At 41.8% G+C, this 16,921-nt stretch overlaps 2 protein-coding genes across 2 annotated transcripts in view; both read right to left on the bottom strand.

The window, feature by feature from the left end:
* Nucleotides 1–250: 250 nt before the first annotated feature.
* LOC133976455 (uncharacterized) lies at nt 251–4,613 on the bottom strand. The gene is made up of 3 exons (XM_062414669.1): nt 4,389–4,613; nt 2,128–2,222; nt 251–1,991 (listed from the first exon to the last, which is right to left on the bottom strand). Exons 1-3 carry the CDS (start codon nt 4,585–4,587, stop codon nt 591–593), a joined length of 1,695 nt encoding a protein of 564 aa, XP_062270653.1. The 5' UTR covers nt 4,588–4,613; the 3' UTR covers nt 251–590.
* A 266-nt stretch (nt 4,614–4,879) lies between these two features.
* LOC133976267 (R3H domain-containing protein 1) overlaps nt 4,880–16,921 on the bottom strand; it is a 47,002-nt gene continuing 34,960 nt past the window's right edge. The window contains 8 exon segments of the mRNA XM_062414430.1: nt 4,880–6,538; nt 7,456–7,540; nt 7,774–7,871; nt 9,053–9,194; nt 9,838–10,004; nt 11,794–11,897; nt 13,729–13,862; nt 14,257–14,414. Coding sequence (XP_062270414.1) covers nt 6,216–6,538; nt 7,456–7,540; nt 7,774–7,871; nt 9,053–9,194; nt 9,838–10,004; nt 11,794–11,897; nt 13,729–13,862; nt 14,257–14,414 — 1,211 coding nt within the window. The 3' untranslated portion in view covers nt 4,880–6,215.

The raw sequence follows: 16,921 nt of genomic DNA, 5'->3' as shown, positions 1-16,921 counted from the left end.
TTATATGGTCAATAGAATAGAAGTATGTTATTATGTGAGACAGGTTGGCAGCTGTCATTTTTGTTTCTAATTAGGAGCTTATCTTTTGTAATTAAGATGTGAAGAGGTTAATTAAGGCTTATCCCGACTGCTGGAGAGCATCATTTGGATTGAGACCTGCTGTTTAAAGGCCTAATTATTAATCCATGCATAACAAAAAAAGAAAAAAGGAAGCTTCACCACAAACACAAAGACAGCCAAAGCATAGGAATAAAACATTTTTTTTTTTAAATTTAATAAGTAATTATATTTTGAGTTTTGTGAGTAATTGAAGATGTCTTACAGATAAATATCTTGTTATTCTGGTGATTAACCCACAAATGGCAAATTACATCAAACTGTGTGACAACATAAAACATTTCATAAAGCCATGTGGCTGTAATGTAGCTAAACATTTGAATTTATTTAAATTATAATAAGACTGTTGTTAATTCTAGACACAAGCTACTTTTGAGAAGGCAACATGTAGCACAGCTGCTCCACCCTGTGGCCATTAATAATAGTGCATTCATTTCTTTTTGATCCTGTTATTGTATTCCCATACCTCAGGCTTACAATAATTTGTCTGTCAGTTTAGTAATTCTATCTTTCACTCTGCTATGGAACAGGAAACTAGACAGTGAAGGGCCGATCATTTTTATGGAGCAATCCTCGATCATGTAAAGAACATCATCATAAATGAAATTCACATCATTGCAGATCTCAATCAGTTTCTTCTGCTCAGGCTGCTCCTCCTCGTTAAAGTGGATCCAGTGAACTCTTAAGTCCGACTGCCAAAAATCCACCAAAGTCTTGAGGTCTTCCAAACCGTACTGGACCCTGAAGGCCATCTTGGAGGTTTGCTTCCCAGTCAACAATATTTGAGTGAGGTCTGTGCCTTCGACACACTCAACGGACACATCGAGACCTCTCAAGCACCTGTCCAACTCCTTCCTTTGTAATTTTCTAATGTATCTGAATGTGTCTGAGTCGACCCAGATGCATTTATCTTTCAGATCATCTGGACGGACTGCAGACAGCTCTCCAGTATCCTCAGTATATGTCTCAGAGGACATCGAGACATCTTTAAGTTTGGTCTGAAGAAGCTTAGCGGTGCCTGCTGAGCTACTCTGATCTGATTCCGTCAGATAGGCAGTGCTGCTGTAACGAGACGCCAAATGATTCTCTCCCCTGGTCTTGGTTGCTGAAATCCCATCTGGTCTGGTGTGTTTTTGTGAAATACCATCTACTCCGGGCTGATTTGCTGATATTTCCTCTGCAGGGAGCCGCACCAGGCCTGATAAGGAAGATCTAATCTCTGCATTGATCTCGGGCTCCCTGAACACTTGTCTGGGGTTGGCTTTAGTAGCTTGCTTGGTTCTGTATTCTGTGGCACTTTGTGAAGATCCTGTTTCATCCAGGGTGATTACATGTGAGGGTTTGGGCATTTTCAAGCTAGACTGAGCTCCTAGCTTCTCCCCTTCATTACCGTCTGTGTCACAAAGCCTCCCTGCAACCATACTCTCATAGGAAACTTTTGGCCTGGTGGCAGACATTTGGTATTTAGCATATGAGGGAAGGCTTTGGAGTTCAGTTGCCTCACCTGTGGTCTGCAGTAGTGTTGATAAGCTGTTTGAGTGTACTGGTTCCCGATTAGCTTTAGAGGCAGTGCAGCTTACAGAGCTGACAGACTTGTGATGTGATGTTCCCCTCGGATTAAGAGGAGTTTCTGTTAGTTTAACAGCAGCAGTTTGGGATGAGACTGTGGATTTAAGTTGGCTGGACCTGCGGATGAGGTCCTCTCTCAGGGCCTGGATGGCAGCAAAAGGCCCCTCAACAGTGACTTTCCTCTGCTGATGCAAAGGCTGGAAACGTACTGACCTGTGAGCTGTCCGCAGACTCTGGATCAGTGGTGCTTGTTTGCTTCCAAATATGGAAAGATCGACAGTTGTACCAAGGACATAGAGATACACCTGCAGTATAAGGACAGATATTAATCTGTATCTTGAAACTGTTATTGTTTATTTGTCAAAAACTATATTTGTCAATACCCATATGACTTGATGTAGTATTTCTAAGACAATGTATAAAACATATGGTCTCACTTACGTCTGGAGTGAAGGGGAACACAGTGAGAAGATACTCTTCAGGAAACTTGTCGTCCGCCATGATCTGCTGCTCCTTCAGCACCACCCTTTCTGCATCTGCCAAAAGTTTGTACTGTTCTGCTATGGTCCATACTCATGTCAACATTACAATATAACCATGCTTTGTGATTTTCTACAAATTGTCATGGAGACTGCACAAAACTCATTATCTACCAATCTAATCTTGGCTTGCATGTGACAGTACAGGACTATGATAATCTAACAAATTAAATCATTCAACAGTTAGGCATACATCCAAGCAGCACTTCATGCAGATAAATGTTTGAGTTATACTCTCCATAATACACAGTCTATCTGGTTTCCTATGGGGACCACAATTTGTTCACTTGGGAACCAATTACAGCATATAATAGGATATGTTCAACAATGGCTACAAGTGGATTATGTGAATGTCAAATTGGGCTCTTGATACAAAAGTCTTAAGGCCTTCATGTGCTTACATTACCACTGTGTGATAAGGTAGCATCATTTTTTAACTATTGTGTATCACCATTACAGTCCAGTCAACACCAGAGTCTGATTTCCATAAAATACCCAGCAGTTTTTGAAAAACCTTCAAGGTTGTTTAGAAAAACTGCTGCTCTGAAGGTGTTTTCAGAATCCCCAAAGACTCTTTCATCAGTCTGGATGAAAAAAATATTCTGTCTGCTGCACAATAAAAAAGATTTTAACTTCTTTCCTAAGTTTTTAAGTCAGGTAGCCAGACAAGACGTATGTCCTTGTCCTTGATGTAAAAACTGGCAAAATATTATGTACATCAAAGAACACACATCATTTAATTTTTTCATTTACAAGACTCTTTAAAGTCCCCTTTCACTCAAAAATATGTTTTTGTTCTTGATGAATAGAGTGATGTTTGAGCTCCACTGTGCACAGTGATGTATGTTAACACTACAAGGCTGTTTTCACATTCATCTGCTGAAGATGGAGAATTTTTCTGTGCTCACCGAAAACATGATTTTAAGGGACGGACCTACAAGCATGATTTGTGCAACTATTTTGGAGCCAATCATTGTGTGAGGTGGAAACCTAAAGCCTACAGTACATATAATATGAGAATAGACTTTGCAGTAAAGCAGGAGACATCGTGTGTGCAATAAATAACCTTCTGAAAATAAATATATTGCATATTTATAGATTCTGGATTTTTAATGAGGCAGGAGGAGAAGATGCCAATTTAAGGATTTTAAAGTGATGATTTCACTTACATACATGTCTGGAGGGGTATCTTTAATGCTTCTAGAGATATCTCAACAAGTGTTGAGAGGCGACCCTCTTGGTGTTTCAAAGACAACCAGATAGTTATTTTGAAGGAAATTGAATACTTTGTTTTGCAAGAGGAATGTAATGGTAAAGGATGCTCAAACTTAATGAGTTAATGATGAGGAACTTAAACTGTCAGTTTTTTGGTGGATTTCGGTGTGTTGATAATAAACAGATATTACTGTACCTGATTATTTGTTTACTTATTAACATGAATGTGTGCTCTACAAAGCTTAAACACTCACACGTTTGCGCAGCTATCTTTGTTAGGACCTTGCATTGACTTTCATTCATTGTGGACGGCCTAACCCAAACACTAACCAGGACCTCAGAAATTATGTTTTGCCTCATTAAGACCAGGCTTTGGACCCCATGTGATAGATGCTTATACCAAAAAAGGTCCCCAAGGGTAACAAAACACACCCACATACACATCACTTCAGAGGACATTACATTGACTAACATTCATTTCCTGGAGATTTATCCTAACCTTAACAACCATATGCCTAACCCTTAACTTACCTTTATTTTAAACGTACCCTAAAATTATTTAAGTCAAGGGGACTTGCTTTTTGCCAAATTACTTCGGAGAGTCCCCACAACATGAGGAATACATGAACACACACACAGTTTAATTAAATTTTGCAGAGCATATGCTACCAAAGTGGTTACACTGTAGGGCCCCTGAAACACACACACTTCAGACCATGGACACTTTTGGGGACATTACATAGACTTACGTTCATTTTCTGGAAATAATACCCTAACCCTAACCACTGACCCCAAAAATCAGTCTGCCCCAATTTAAACAAGCCGTCCCCAATTAACTGGTCGTGATACTGAATTAGTCCCCAAAAGTATCCTATGTCAGTACACACACAAACACTCTACTGTTATTATCTCGTAGTCTGTGTTCAGCTACAATTTGTGTTTCTCTACCTTTAGCTCGGTCAAATGTTACAAACGCGACCCCGTCCATGTTTGTGGGATATTTGACGACTTCGACGTCTCCTCCGTGACTCCTCCTGCGGCTTTGGAAATGAATGGTGAGCTTGTCGATGATCCTGCTGACGGGCAGCACGTCGGGCACACCGGACACCACCACCGTCCTCTTCTCCTCCATTACAGCCGTGAACATGTAGCCCCACCTACACCAGTGTTTTCAACCATGACCAACACTCCCGCCGTTGCTACCAACTCTGTTACACTTCCGTTAAGTTTCACTTTCACTCTGTCGAGGAACTATCACGGTTGGAGAAGTTGTAGTGGCAGCTTTCATCCACTAGATGTCTCTGTTTCTTTACATTTCACTCACTAATGGGCGTTTTTTCAAAATGGGAAATGCAGCTAGAAATTAGGCAAATATCTCTGCAATACCCAAAAGGCAGATGTACAAACTTCATGGCAACATCATCCAAATAGTTGCCTCATCTGTTGCTTTCCCCCCCCTTTCTCTTTACACTTTGAGACCATCCTTCTCCGCTGTGAGGAAACATTTCAATTGATCTTCATTTAAATTATTGCTTATCTTTTTAGTCTGGAAAAAGTTAAGTCGACATGTGTGGTGCAAACATTTATTAGAGTCAAACAAAACAAAAACAAAAACAAAAACAAACAAACACAAAAATGGGGGAAAAAGAAAAGAAAAAAAGTCACACCAGACAAAACACCTCTCATGATTCACACAAACTGAAATCCAAAAAGAAAAAGTAAAAGAAAAAAAAGAAGCCAAGTAGAGTGACAAACTCGATTGCATTTTTCTTGTGCATATAAACATTTTAATTAAATATAAAAGAAAGTGGCCTGGCCGAGTGCAACAAACAGGTATGGGAGGGGGGGGGTTTAATAAAAGAAAATCCAGGCCCTTGTCAAAGACCAACCAAATACCTCCATCTCGTTCATCAGTTCAGTGCAAATGCAACATTCACTGTGTATAAAAGTGACTTTAAATTATTCAGGTTGTATATCTATTATTCAGTGTTTATTCTTGTATGGGCTCACGTTGTACAAATGCTGCTGTGTGTTATTGGCTGGAGCCTGTTTGAAGAACGCTATACAAGAGGAAACCCATTCTTGTGTGCCTAACATGAGATAAATGTGTTTGCTGCTCAGTTTTGTGTCCGCCTTGTCGAGTCGGCGCCCGGGACCGAGCGTGGACACAGCTGCAGGAATTATTGATGAAAGTAAAATAAAACACACTCAATTTAAATGCAATAATATTGTAAAGAGCGTCAATGTCAAATGTCTAATTTAATTTTAAAAGTGGGCACAAAAAACATTGTTGAACCAGAAACAGGTCGATTATGTTTAAGTTCTGCTCGATATGCTGCTATCACACTTGTTCACCTGCTATTAAAAAAAGAGCCACAGTGGAGACGCTAACATTTTTAGCTGGCAAACAAATCCCAAAACTCTCCAAACACTTTTAGAAAAGAGGAGGGGGGAGGGGGGGGGGGGGGCCTCCAGTTGAGCTCATCAGCCACGGATAAATTTTTTACAAAGAAAACCAAACTGGCTGGTGGTGTTCAGTTTCCACCCTGCACAGACCTGTTGGCCAGAAAAATAAAAGATAAAAAAAATGAACTAAAAATACAAGTGAACATTCATTCTTCAAACGTTTGATACTGTTTTCGGTTTGGACAGAGTCTGGGGCTTTGAACCGAGACAGTCCAGACTGAGGCAGCAGAGGCAGGTGGTTGGATGTGCATTCGTGTGGCGCTCCTTAAAAAAAACAACAACAAAAAAAATGCACCAAGAACTTAGCAGCTATGAGCCGGCCTTCTCTGAGTCACACAGCTCCCCTTTGTGTCTGGTACTAGTTCGGAGTTTAAAGGTGGCGTGGTGGGGGCCTCTGTGGTGGAGCGCGGTGTTCTGGGCAGCGTATCTGGAGGGGAGCATGGCAAAGATAGAGTATGATGAGGCCAGGTTTCCGCTGGGAGCGTCTCTGGTTGTGTTGCGCAACCAAGGCTGATGGTCCGACAGCCGCTGGATCAATTCGCCCCCTTTGCAGAGCTCTGCCAGGAGGTGGTGGGAGTCTGTACAGCTGATCCCCTCCGGAGGACCTGTCACTTCCAGGATCTGACTGCTCACTGCCCACAAACACAGACAACAGTGTAAGCAAGCGGCAGAGCCAGTAAACAAACAACTGTCATGGGTGAAGGGAAAAATCAGACCTGCACCATCGGGAGGCTTCAATAAACTGCTGCTATCAGCTTTCAAAGCTTTGAGGTGGAAGGATGGTGAGAGCTGTCATGGCTTAAAACAGCAAAATGATTTTAAAAACTGACTCTAATTGCATTTTTATTAGTTCTTGATTGGTTAAATTGTCAAAAATGCATGATTTTAAGTCTAAAAATAAAGCTTCTTATTTCTAAACTTGACATTTTAGAGGCAGAGATGCTCCACCATTGCAGGGCTTTATGTGAGCCGCCTCCTTGTTGATTATACTAGTGAGAATGTTGACAAGAGCACCTGAATAATGCAGAAAAAATACCACAGCGAAGGCAAAAAAAAACAAAAAACGACGCGGTATTTGAAATAATCAGCACATTTCTTTGGGCACAATACCGCGGGGGGCTGCAGGTTCCACAGCCAGGTGTGAATTCTGCCCCGTCTGTAATTTATTCTGCTTACATCCAACAAACAGACGCTTTTCCTCCACAGCGGCAAGCGCGGCAAGCATATTTTGACACATTACAAAAAAATATATATACATTTTCAGTTGATGGGCTAAATCGACTACGCAAGCAGCTGGAGTTATCACGTGATGTATCTTAACACCGGTCTCCTTTTCTGACTGATGTTTGAACCTGATGATTAATTCAGGTGCTGTGTGTTGTCAGGAGCAGCTTGTCTGAATTCTGTGTGATATCACAGAATTACACCTGCTGCTGCTCGTCTTATAGAGGAGGTCAAATCTCGGTCAGTAACTCAGAAAATACTAGAAAAGCCTGCTGTTAACTCTGAGGTTCGCTAAACTCAAGCCTCCCTCTGGACTTCCTATTACCTGCTTCACCTACACTGAGATCTGAAGACAGAGTTTTTCTGCTGGCCTTCCTCCCATGACCGCTACGCCAAACCCCCAGCGGACCCTGAGGAGAGAGAGAGAGAGAGAGAGAGGACAACAGGGAGGTTATTTGTGAAAGGCAGACAGTGTGTGTGCTGTCATATTATGACATTAATACAGTGACAGAGCCATTATGTGCACTTAAAGTGACGTTTATTAGTGATAAGAATCTTGAAAAGACATTATTTCAGTTGTGTGTGTGTGTGTGTGTGTGTGTGTGTGTGTGTGTGTGTGTGTGTGTGTGTGTGTGTGTCTGACCTGGTGTTTGGCCACCATGTGTGCAGTGTGGATCAGTGGAGGTCTGATGGAGGGTTTGTACTGCAGAGGCTGGCCCAGTAGAGAGTAGTGCGCTTCACCTACAAATCACAACCAGAATACAAAGTTAGTCCATTTTCACATCAGTAGAAAAAAACCCCACATGAATATTTACTTGTCTTTTTATGGAATTATATTTGTGTCTCAATTCTGAGCACACAGTGGGACATTTTATATTCTATTCAGTCTATTTGATGGGGACAATGCAAGTTCACATTGTACCACTTCTACTCATTAAAAACAAGTTGAAGTAATGATGTGTCGAACTCCAGTCCCTAGTCAGGCTTTTAGTAACAGAAAGAAAAAAAATATATACAAGTTACATCCAATTTAAAAATGTAAAACATTTCCAGTCCTGCCATATTAAAAATGCATAAAGCTCTGATTTTGCTTCAGCCAGACTTTAATGCGTTTTGAGCAAAGATAACTTTTTATTTTATTTTGTAGAGAAATTACAATTATTCAAAAATGAATGTACTCTAGAAAAAACAAGAACAGATTCTGTGCTGAAGCAGGTAATTAGATTGTCTCCAGCACTGGTTACTAGCATGGAAGCAATGTATACAGCTTGTTCCATGCTTCATTTATACAACTTGATAAATTTAACTTTGTTAAGTTAGTCTTTGCATATCTGACTAGTAGTGAGCTAACTTCTGCCTGATTAACAGCTAGTTGAATAACTTGATTCATGCTGTAATATGGTTAACATTAATTAGCAAGTTAGCTGACTAAATTAATATTAGATTCAATTAGAAGCTAATATGAGCACTTTTGATACTGAATTTATAAAAGAAATAGAGGCACTTTATTTTCTTCCAAGTAACTAGTTATCTGGCAAGCTAATAAAATGCAGACTAACTGATGAAATGTAATAAAGGTTCATAAAACAAAGTGAGTAATCAAAATGTTTAAACTGTGTACATGTGATTGATGTGTGCCTGATTATCCTCCTAGTGCTTCTCTACTGATAATCCTACTAAAAAGTGGAATGGAGACAAAACTGTGTGTGAAGAGGTTATTATTGTGTTTATGTGGGTCACAATTAGAGCACAAAATAATCTTCTGAAGATACAAAATATAATTTATGTGCTTCCAAAAAAGAAGCAAGAAACAAGCTCGGGATCGAGGCACAAATACAATTCCACACATTCTGTTTTTCTGCCACGTTGGCAACAGTAGTGTGTGAGTGAGTGGATGCCCTGCTGGCCTCTGCTTCTCTGACCTTGTCCACTGTGGCAGAAGGCTGTAGGGAGCTGTGGGTGGTGGGCCATGACAGGGATGGGTGAGATGCCTGATGGGAGGCCCTTGACGCTGGGCGGGTGGCCTGGCGAAGGAGTGAGCGCCGGAGACGAGGGCAGGCTGCTCTACACACAATACACCGGCGTTGCGGCGAGAAGAGGGCGAAAAACACAAAACACTTTCATTCAAAAGATGCAACCTTGGCTTTTCCTTTCTTTCCCAAAAAAAAAAAAAAAAAAAAAAGTCATTTTCCTGCTCAAGCTGTTGCTTTAATGTACCATTCCATTCACATTAGCTCCTCTAATGTACCATTACACACTAATGCTGAGGACTATTTTCTCCTCATTTCCAGGTTACGGCAGCGTTGACTTCATTTGCTACGACATTTAACCTGCCTGGAGCAGCAGGGTGTGTGTGCGCGTGTGTGTGTGGGAAGGGGGTGGTGGTGGTGGTGTGGCTCAAGGGGACAATTCTCACGTCACTGTCAGACTCACACAAACCAAACTTAAATTAGCTTCCAAATTGCTTTCTTATGAGCGTTTGAACTTTCTGACACATGCTGCATTGTCCTGTGTGGCAAACATCAGCTGAGCAGATTTATTATTTACTTTACAATTATTTGGAAATTGCTGCTGTTAAGTCTCTGGGCCACCGAGCTAATTGGACCCGTTAAAGTCAACCGCCATAAGCTTTTTAAAAGGTTAATACAGTCGATAGTGTAGTTTTGGTGTGGTTGTCCTGATCGATGCACTCGGGCAGCGTTTGTACCTGGGTGTTGTCTGGAGGCAGGGGGAGCTCCATGGGCCTGCGGCCTCGCTGGTGCTCGGGGCCCGGGTGTTTGTGGCTGGGCTGTTTCCGCTGGCAGGGGGAGGGGGCCCGGGGCGCCGTCATTTGCAGCATCACCATGCCGCTGCCGGGGGCCGGGGGTAACAACCCTGCAACACGCACACATTACATTTTTTTTTTTTTTAAATAGGTGGAAGAAGCGGTTGATGGAGCGTTCTGGTTTACAAGAAGCAAATCAGTACAGACAGATGGGATGAGATTTAATTTCATGTCTAATTTTACAGAAAATGTTTACCTATTTTTTAATAAATTCATCACGAGCTCATCATTTATGCGTCAGACCTGAACTGACAGGCTGTTTGACTTAATGTGTTTTCCGCCCCCCAAAAAAGCTCCTTTTTCAGCACTTTTGTTCAGCTACACACCTCATCAGTGAAAACAGCGCTGCTCTTATACTATTCGCTGCCGAGCAATTAGGTTTTAAGAGCCTTGATTATGATGGCGCGTTGGTAGCTGCAATAACAGAGACCATTCCCCGCCTTTTTTTTTTTACACCCCTCGCTAAAGATGATCCGGGAGATCCAATTATCTAATGAGTTTGTGACGCGTGAACGTGACTGATGTGACTTTAAAAAACAACAACAAAAAACAATCAAAGGTTGAGATGCAACCTTCTGCTCTATAAACTAAAAAATAAAATCTATCTAATTCATTTCTGTCGACATAAAGCTCACATTAGGTGGAAACCGCATCCCGAACTTTGCACAGCTGACGCAAATGTTGATTTATGAATTACTAGCTGCTAACTGTAGCAAGGACGCTGGATATTTGGACTTAATCTGCAAATTATTTCTGGGCCCCGGCCTAGCCAATTAAAAAATGTTTACTGGTGACGCTGTAAGGTAAGGCTGCCGCGAGACCTTCATCTGACCTCATTACTGACGAGCTGGAAATGATGGCTCCCTCCATTGCTCGCCCATAATAATAAGACATGAATAATAAAGGTCATTAGTAAGGAGACCGCCCCACCTGGGCCTCTGGACACAGATTCAATGAGCTTCTAAAGGCCAAAACACAACAGCCAATACATAGAAATATGAATATTTCATAACATGCTTCTACATTTTTATAATTTTTTTTAGACTCACTTTGGTGATTTAGCCCATTTATCTCCTAATTTAACAATAAATCTTAGTATTGTTGATAGTAGTGATATATTTCAGACCTGACATGATCTGTATGTTTCATTTAACATCGTAGCACATAACGTATTCTCTCTTTTTTTAACTATTATATTTATTCAGCAGCAACATGACACAAACATAATACACTTAAAGAAAGAAGACCTCCAACTTTCAACATTTTCTGCCTTCCTCTGATGTTTTATTTGGCTGCCTGAATAAATATTACTCAAACAAGCGATGAGTGTCATTAAGATATCAGTTTTTCTTGTTGCTGTCAGACCTGTGAGATACACTCTTCATAGACTTGGCATCCACAATGAAACCACCGAAGCATAACTCTCACTGCAAAGATGCTGACATTCACATTTGATAGAAAATCTGAGGATTCATGACATCAGTGATTTTTTACTTTAACAGTTTTCCACTGTAGCAAAAAATACATTTTGGGTTCTTCTTGTCGACGTAACATTTGAGGCCGCTCGCTGTTTTAATCTCTCGTCCGGAATCACTTTCACTCATCTGATCTCTGGGGAACCGTCATCACCTCGCTTCCCTTCTTTTTTCATTTTGAAAATCCGGAGTGTAAATCTAATCATACGCATACAAAGGCAAAGTAAACCCGGCGAAGATTATTTCATTATGAAGCCCGGAGTCTGAAGCTATGAGGGAATATGTTGTGCGGTTATTGACATTGAGAGATGGAGGGAAAAATAAGGAGTGTGTGCAGTGGAGGCGGCGGTGCTTCTCCTGGTACCTGCGTACTGCTGGCCTGGGTGCTGCTGGGAGACGCAAGGGGACGACGTCTGAGAAAACTGGAGCTGCTCCATCATCTGGGCGGGCAGAAAACTCACTGTAGAACTGTGAATGAATGAACACACACACATATATACATAGAGTTAAGTGCATGTGGTGCTGCAGAACCTGAGAAGTTACCAGAAAAACATTGCCTGCATAGTTTAAAATCTCCAGGAGCTTAACACTGCACCTGTGGGTTTCTATGTATGAAATTGAACTTTTTTTTTTTAACATCTATCTGCAAAGTAGGCGCTCTGCTCTGTAAGCAACCTGCCTGCAGGGACTGGTGTACAGCTGGTGTAAAAAAGAAAGAAAGAAAAAAAAGCAGGCTGCAGGTGGACAGTCTGGTCCTCGTGGGAGAAGCCGGAGCTGTTCAAAAAAGCTGCCGCATAAATCATTTCCACAGACTGCCCTACTAAAGCAGCCTCATTTCACAGCTGGGACAATGAGAAAGTGACCTCTGCTTGCTCGCGTGTGTGTGTGTGTGTGAAATCTTTTGCATTGTTCTCCAGCAGGTGATGACTGCTGCGTTCATGTCTGCTGTTTGTTATGTGTACTGTACGATCCCAGCAGCGCTACACCCGCCGGTATCTAGATTGATCGAGTCCGCGGAGGTAGAAACTAATTACATGTTTTGCTTTCTGTGAACTAGTTCTATCAATCAGCTATAATGAGAGCGAGCACCACTCCACACGAGCCGAGAAATGGAGGGAAATGACTGAAGCTCTCGGAAGAAGGGGCGTCGGATTCAGAGTAGACGTTCATCAACTGTACGCTCGGTTCGCCGAAAGCTTGGCGGTAATAACCCCCCCTCCCCTCCCCTCCCCTCCCACGGTGAACAAAGATGACCTTGGCTTGCAGGTGCTTTGGGGATTCACTCATCAGGACTGTTAGGTCTATAAATAAGAGGCACCTTCAGGAGTGAGAAACAGCATCGAGTAGCTGCAAATAGGTTTCTGGGACAAAGTACATCTGCAGACGAGCTAATAATTTGTTCTAAAACTGATTAAAGCTTCTTCAGCTATTAGAAATTGTCGTTATGAAAGTGCAAACATAAATCAGAGGAAGTTTAATTGCAGTGTAAATATGACTTGAGTTAATTTTGGTGTTAAAAAAAGCAACCAGACAACATCTCCTTCAGGCTTTATACACATCATTAAATGAATCAATGTGAACTTTATTAGTAACAACACATAAACATGAAATATTACCTTCAACTCATTACTCCCATATACAAATATAAAGTATTGATCTGTGTGAAATTGCAGCAACTTCAACATATATTTATTTGGGACCTGAATATAAAATTGGTGAGAAACTTTCAGGTTTGCTGAGTCAAGTTGGATGAAATGGTTACAAATCATTTATAGTGTGCAGACAGGTATTTATTTTAATATAAGTGGAACACAAGTATGCAATTTCTAACATGTTCATATATTTTATTTAAGCACACTTCCACTTACATTTAACATTGTAACAAATATTTGAGGAATCTGGATGGATAACACGATGCACAAGGAACATCTGGCTGGTAAATGAAAAGGAGAAAATTGGACTTCTGCATAAAGACAAATCATGTTTTTCTGCTGATGCTGCCATACTGTATAAATACATGCCTCTCTTTTAAAGCCTCTTGACTCTGTATCACAGTAATTCTGCCAGATCAACAGACACATTCTCATCACATGTTAAAAGTCAGCTTGGAAAAAACTGGTTTAAAGAAATACTACCCTCAGTTAAAATGTCATTATAATGTGTTTGTCTATGATTATACTGTTAATGTTTATCTCTGTGTGGTGCAGTGCATAACTTCCTACTATAATATCTGTCCTTTGTTATATATTATTTCTTTGAACATGTGTGGAGCATCAGTGTGTAATCAGTGTGATGGTACCTCATGGTGGTGTGCTGGTTGGGGGGGAGGAGGCTGTAGCAGGGCTGCATGCCAGCGACAGCCATTGCCCCCTGTCCTGGCTGGCAGGACACAAACACTGGCTGCTGGTACGTCTGCTGTGGCACAGAAACCTGCTACAGAAAGAAAAAAAGAAAAAGCAACACATTGAAATCAAGCCAATAAAGCCACAAAACACAGAATAGTGACTTTATTGGCAAATGTAAGCATATTCAGACAGTTATTAGATCAATATATCTAAGCACTGCATGTGTTTTGTATTTTTCTTGATCTTAGGAGCAAATAACTCAAAAATGAACACTGGTTTTCATTAAAATCAAGTGTTCATTGTTATTTTTGAGGCTCTCTACTCTTCCCGTCTCTCCTCAAACAATACAGAGCTACTAGCAGCGTCCTTTGAGAGCAACAATAGCATCAAAAAAACTGCACATTTCAGTCAACAAAATGAGATTTTCTTCATTTGTGGTCTTGTAATATTCATGCGTTTGGCGCCCCCGTCCTCAAAATTACCTGATATGACTGCATTGGAGGGTACTGGACCATCATGCCTTGCATCTGGTTGCCCATATTGCTTTGCTGGTTGCCAGTGAGAGCGAGGTTGGGTGTTGGCTGCACGCCCACTACGGTCTGGTAGCTGGACGCTGGGTTTGGCATCACGGCTTGGTGCACTGAGGCAAAAATAAAATAAGAAAAAGGAGAAAGAAAAGGCACAACGCTGTGACCAAATGAAAAGAGAGAAGCCTGATGAGAATGTGGTGATAAAGTCTGACAGGAGAGCGCCGCAATTAAAATGCAACGTGGCAAAACAATGAATAAAAGCTTCGGTTATCAAGATTTAATGAGGAAATAGCTCAAGATTCTACTGATGTGAATGTGTCATTTTCTTGTTAAAACAGTCACAATAAAGAAACATAGAAGGCATCGGAGAGAGAACAATAGAGTGAAAGATTGTGGAAGTCTGGGCTCGGTTTGGGGGAGTTGAGCTGTTACAGCTAAGCAGGTTTGAGGCACTTGGAATAAATGAGAAAGTCAATATATTTGATTTAGCCTGCGGTGGTCTGAACCTGCAACCTGAGTGGCCTTCTCTGTCTCCAAAGAAAAAAAACAAAAACAAAAACAAAACCACTTCCAACCACTTCCAGTGAATGATTAAGTTCAATGGGGGTAAACAGAAAATGGGATCACATGTCTACAGCACTTGTTAAAAACCCATTTAGAGAAGAAAATGACACACAGAGAAGACGACACAAAGTCATAAACGCGGCTCCGGCCATTTTCCGAAAGGCCTAAAATGGCGCCGCTTATTCCTAGCCGGAGGGAGGAAGGAGGGAGGAGGAAAGAGGGGGGCACTTAAATGTCAAGGTGACAAAAAAGACATTTGAAAATACTGTCCCTTGTGACACACAGGCACACACACACACACACACACAGTAATCCAAAGTGACAAAAGGAAAGGACGTCCTTTTGTGAAGGTGTCTTTACAGTCTGCCGCCCTGGGAGAAAAGTACAACTAGACAATGAAAGTGCTCCGCGAGGGAAAACGGCAGGCGGAGGACTATTTTTATCAGGCCGCGTCTCCCACCTTCACTCACAAACCGAGCATGAAATGACCGTAATATCAAAACGCGCCGGATTTGTTTCCGTTCCGAGCGGGCGGAGGACGAGCGGGACTTCTTCAGAGGTAGATAATGACCCTGACTGTCTCAGCCAACCCCCCCCCCCCCCCCTCCACCCCCCGCCGTTACCGTCCTGTTTTTTGGAGGGTGACAGTTTTATGCGGCTGATCCACTGCAGCTTAGGGATTAAAGCCATCCAGCGAGGAGAGGTTAAGGCGAAAATATTTCAAAGACGAGCTTTCATCCTCCGTTGTGTGTCCTGCAGGTGAGGAGTGAGGGGGCTGAAAAAGAGACCGGTTCACTGTGAGATTCATAGAGGCCTCTCAGACAGTGTCCCGGCCCCGCGTTCAGCCTCTCAGGCTTCATACGGTTTCCTTTCTGGTATCTGATCGTTAAAAAAGGTGCTTCTTAAAAATCCAATTTATTGAATTCTACAGAATCTAAAGGCGATCTTGTCTTGAAGGTGCATCTCATATCAATAAAATGTGATATCTACTCAGTTCAGGTGTTGATTCACAATTTCTTTACGCAAACAGCTGAAAGTTTACCTGCTTCAATGGATACTTGCATTCTGAAATGAATCTGTACACCTTTGTTATGTAACCAAATCAAATTTCTATTCATTCTTATTAGAAAAGGAGTTTTCCATTCACCTTTTAAGTATGCTCTAACACCACCTGCAAGTAGGAGGCAGGCGCATGCTTCAGTCCCTTCTCTTATAATCTCATAAGATGCTTTGCTAGAATGACCATGATTCAAACTGAAGCTCAGTGCTCACATAGTGACTGATTCAAGTGATAAAAGTAGTGGCAGGTTTTTTTTTTTCTATGGACACCGACTGAGCCAACAGAGAAATGCCACTGCTAACTTATTTATTATGTGTGCAACCCAGCTGCAATACTGTTACCTTTCCATGGTCTTATATGATTATATATGTTTTAATTAATGCAAAAAACTGAAGGTAAATGAGGCACTGAAGTCATTTTTTTCTCCCCGGTTTCCCTGGGAAATAATTGCTGTCCTTTGCCTTTGTAGGGCAGCTTCATTTGTCCGCTGTCTATTCCCCGGGTCCCCAGCAGGGAAGCCGCATTTGCAGCCTACAGATGACAGAATAGTGCCGCAGCCACTTACAGGGAACGTGTGTGTGTGTGTGTGTGTGTGTGTGTGTGTGTGTGCGTGCGATACACAAATGTGAAAACATTACATTCAGTTAGGCGAGTGTGTGCATGTGCGTGTGTGTGTGTGTGAGACAGAGGCAAAGCAGGAGCTAACAATCTCAACTCCTGTGGTGAGGGGGGGGACAAAAAAACAGAAAGAATAATCAAGTGGATGACTCCCGGGGAGACATCTGATCTCATAAAAACAAACAAACAGAGAGGACAGGAAGGGAGAGAAATGTGTCCTTTGCTAAAGCTGCTGGACTGCTGCTGCTGAGGCTCCCTTGTGAAGAAACATGGAGCGCAACAACAAAAATGGCATCTGAGAGCTATAGGTGGAAAGTTGAGGAAGTCTGGTGATACGCTATGACTCTGGATTCAGCAATGAGGCTGTGCTTTGCT

This window comes from Scomber scombrus, chromosome 24 (assembly GCF_963691925.1).
Source record: "Scomber scombrus chromosome 24, fScoSco1.1, whole genome shotgun sequence".
Taxonomy (NCBI): domain Eukaryota; kingdom Metazoa; phylum Chordata; class Actinopteri; order Scombriformes; family Scombridae; genus Scomber; species Scomber scombrus.
This window is presented reverse-complemented; position numbering and strand designations above follow the sequence as displayed.

Coding starts and splice junctions, on each gene's coding strand:
- LOC133976455 (XM_062414669.1), bottom strand. CDS start 4,587: ATGTTCACGGCTGTAATGGAGGAGAAGAGGACGGTGGTGGTGTCCGGT. Junction 2,223..4,388: donor AACATTTGACCGAGCTAAAG/GTAGAGAAACAC, acceptor AACTTTTGGCAG/ATGCAGAAAGGGTGGTGCTG. Junction 1,992..2,127: donor TGTTCCCCTTCACTCCAGAC/GTAAGTGAGACC, acceptor CTTATACTGCAG/GTGTATCTCTATGTCCTTGG.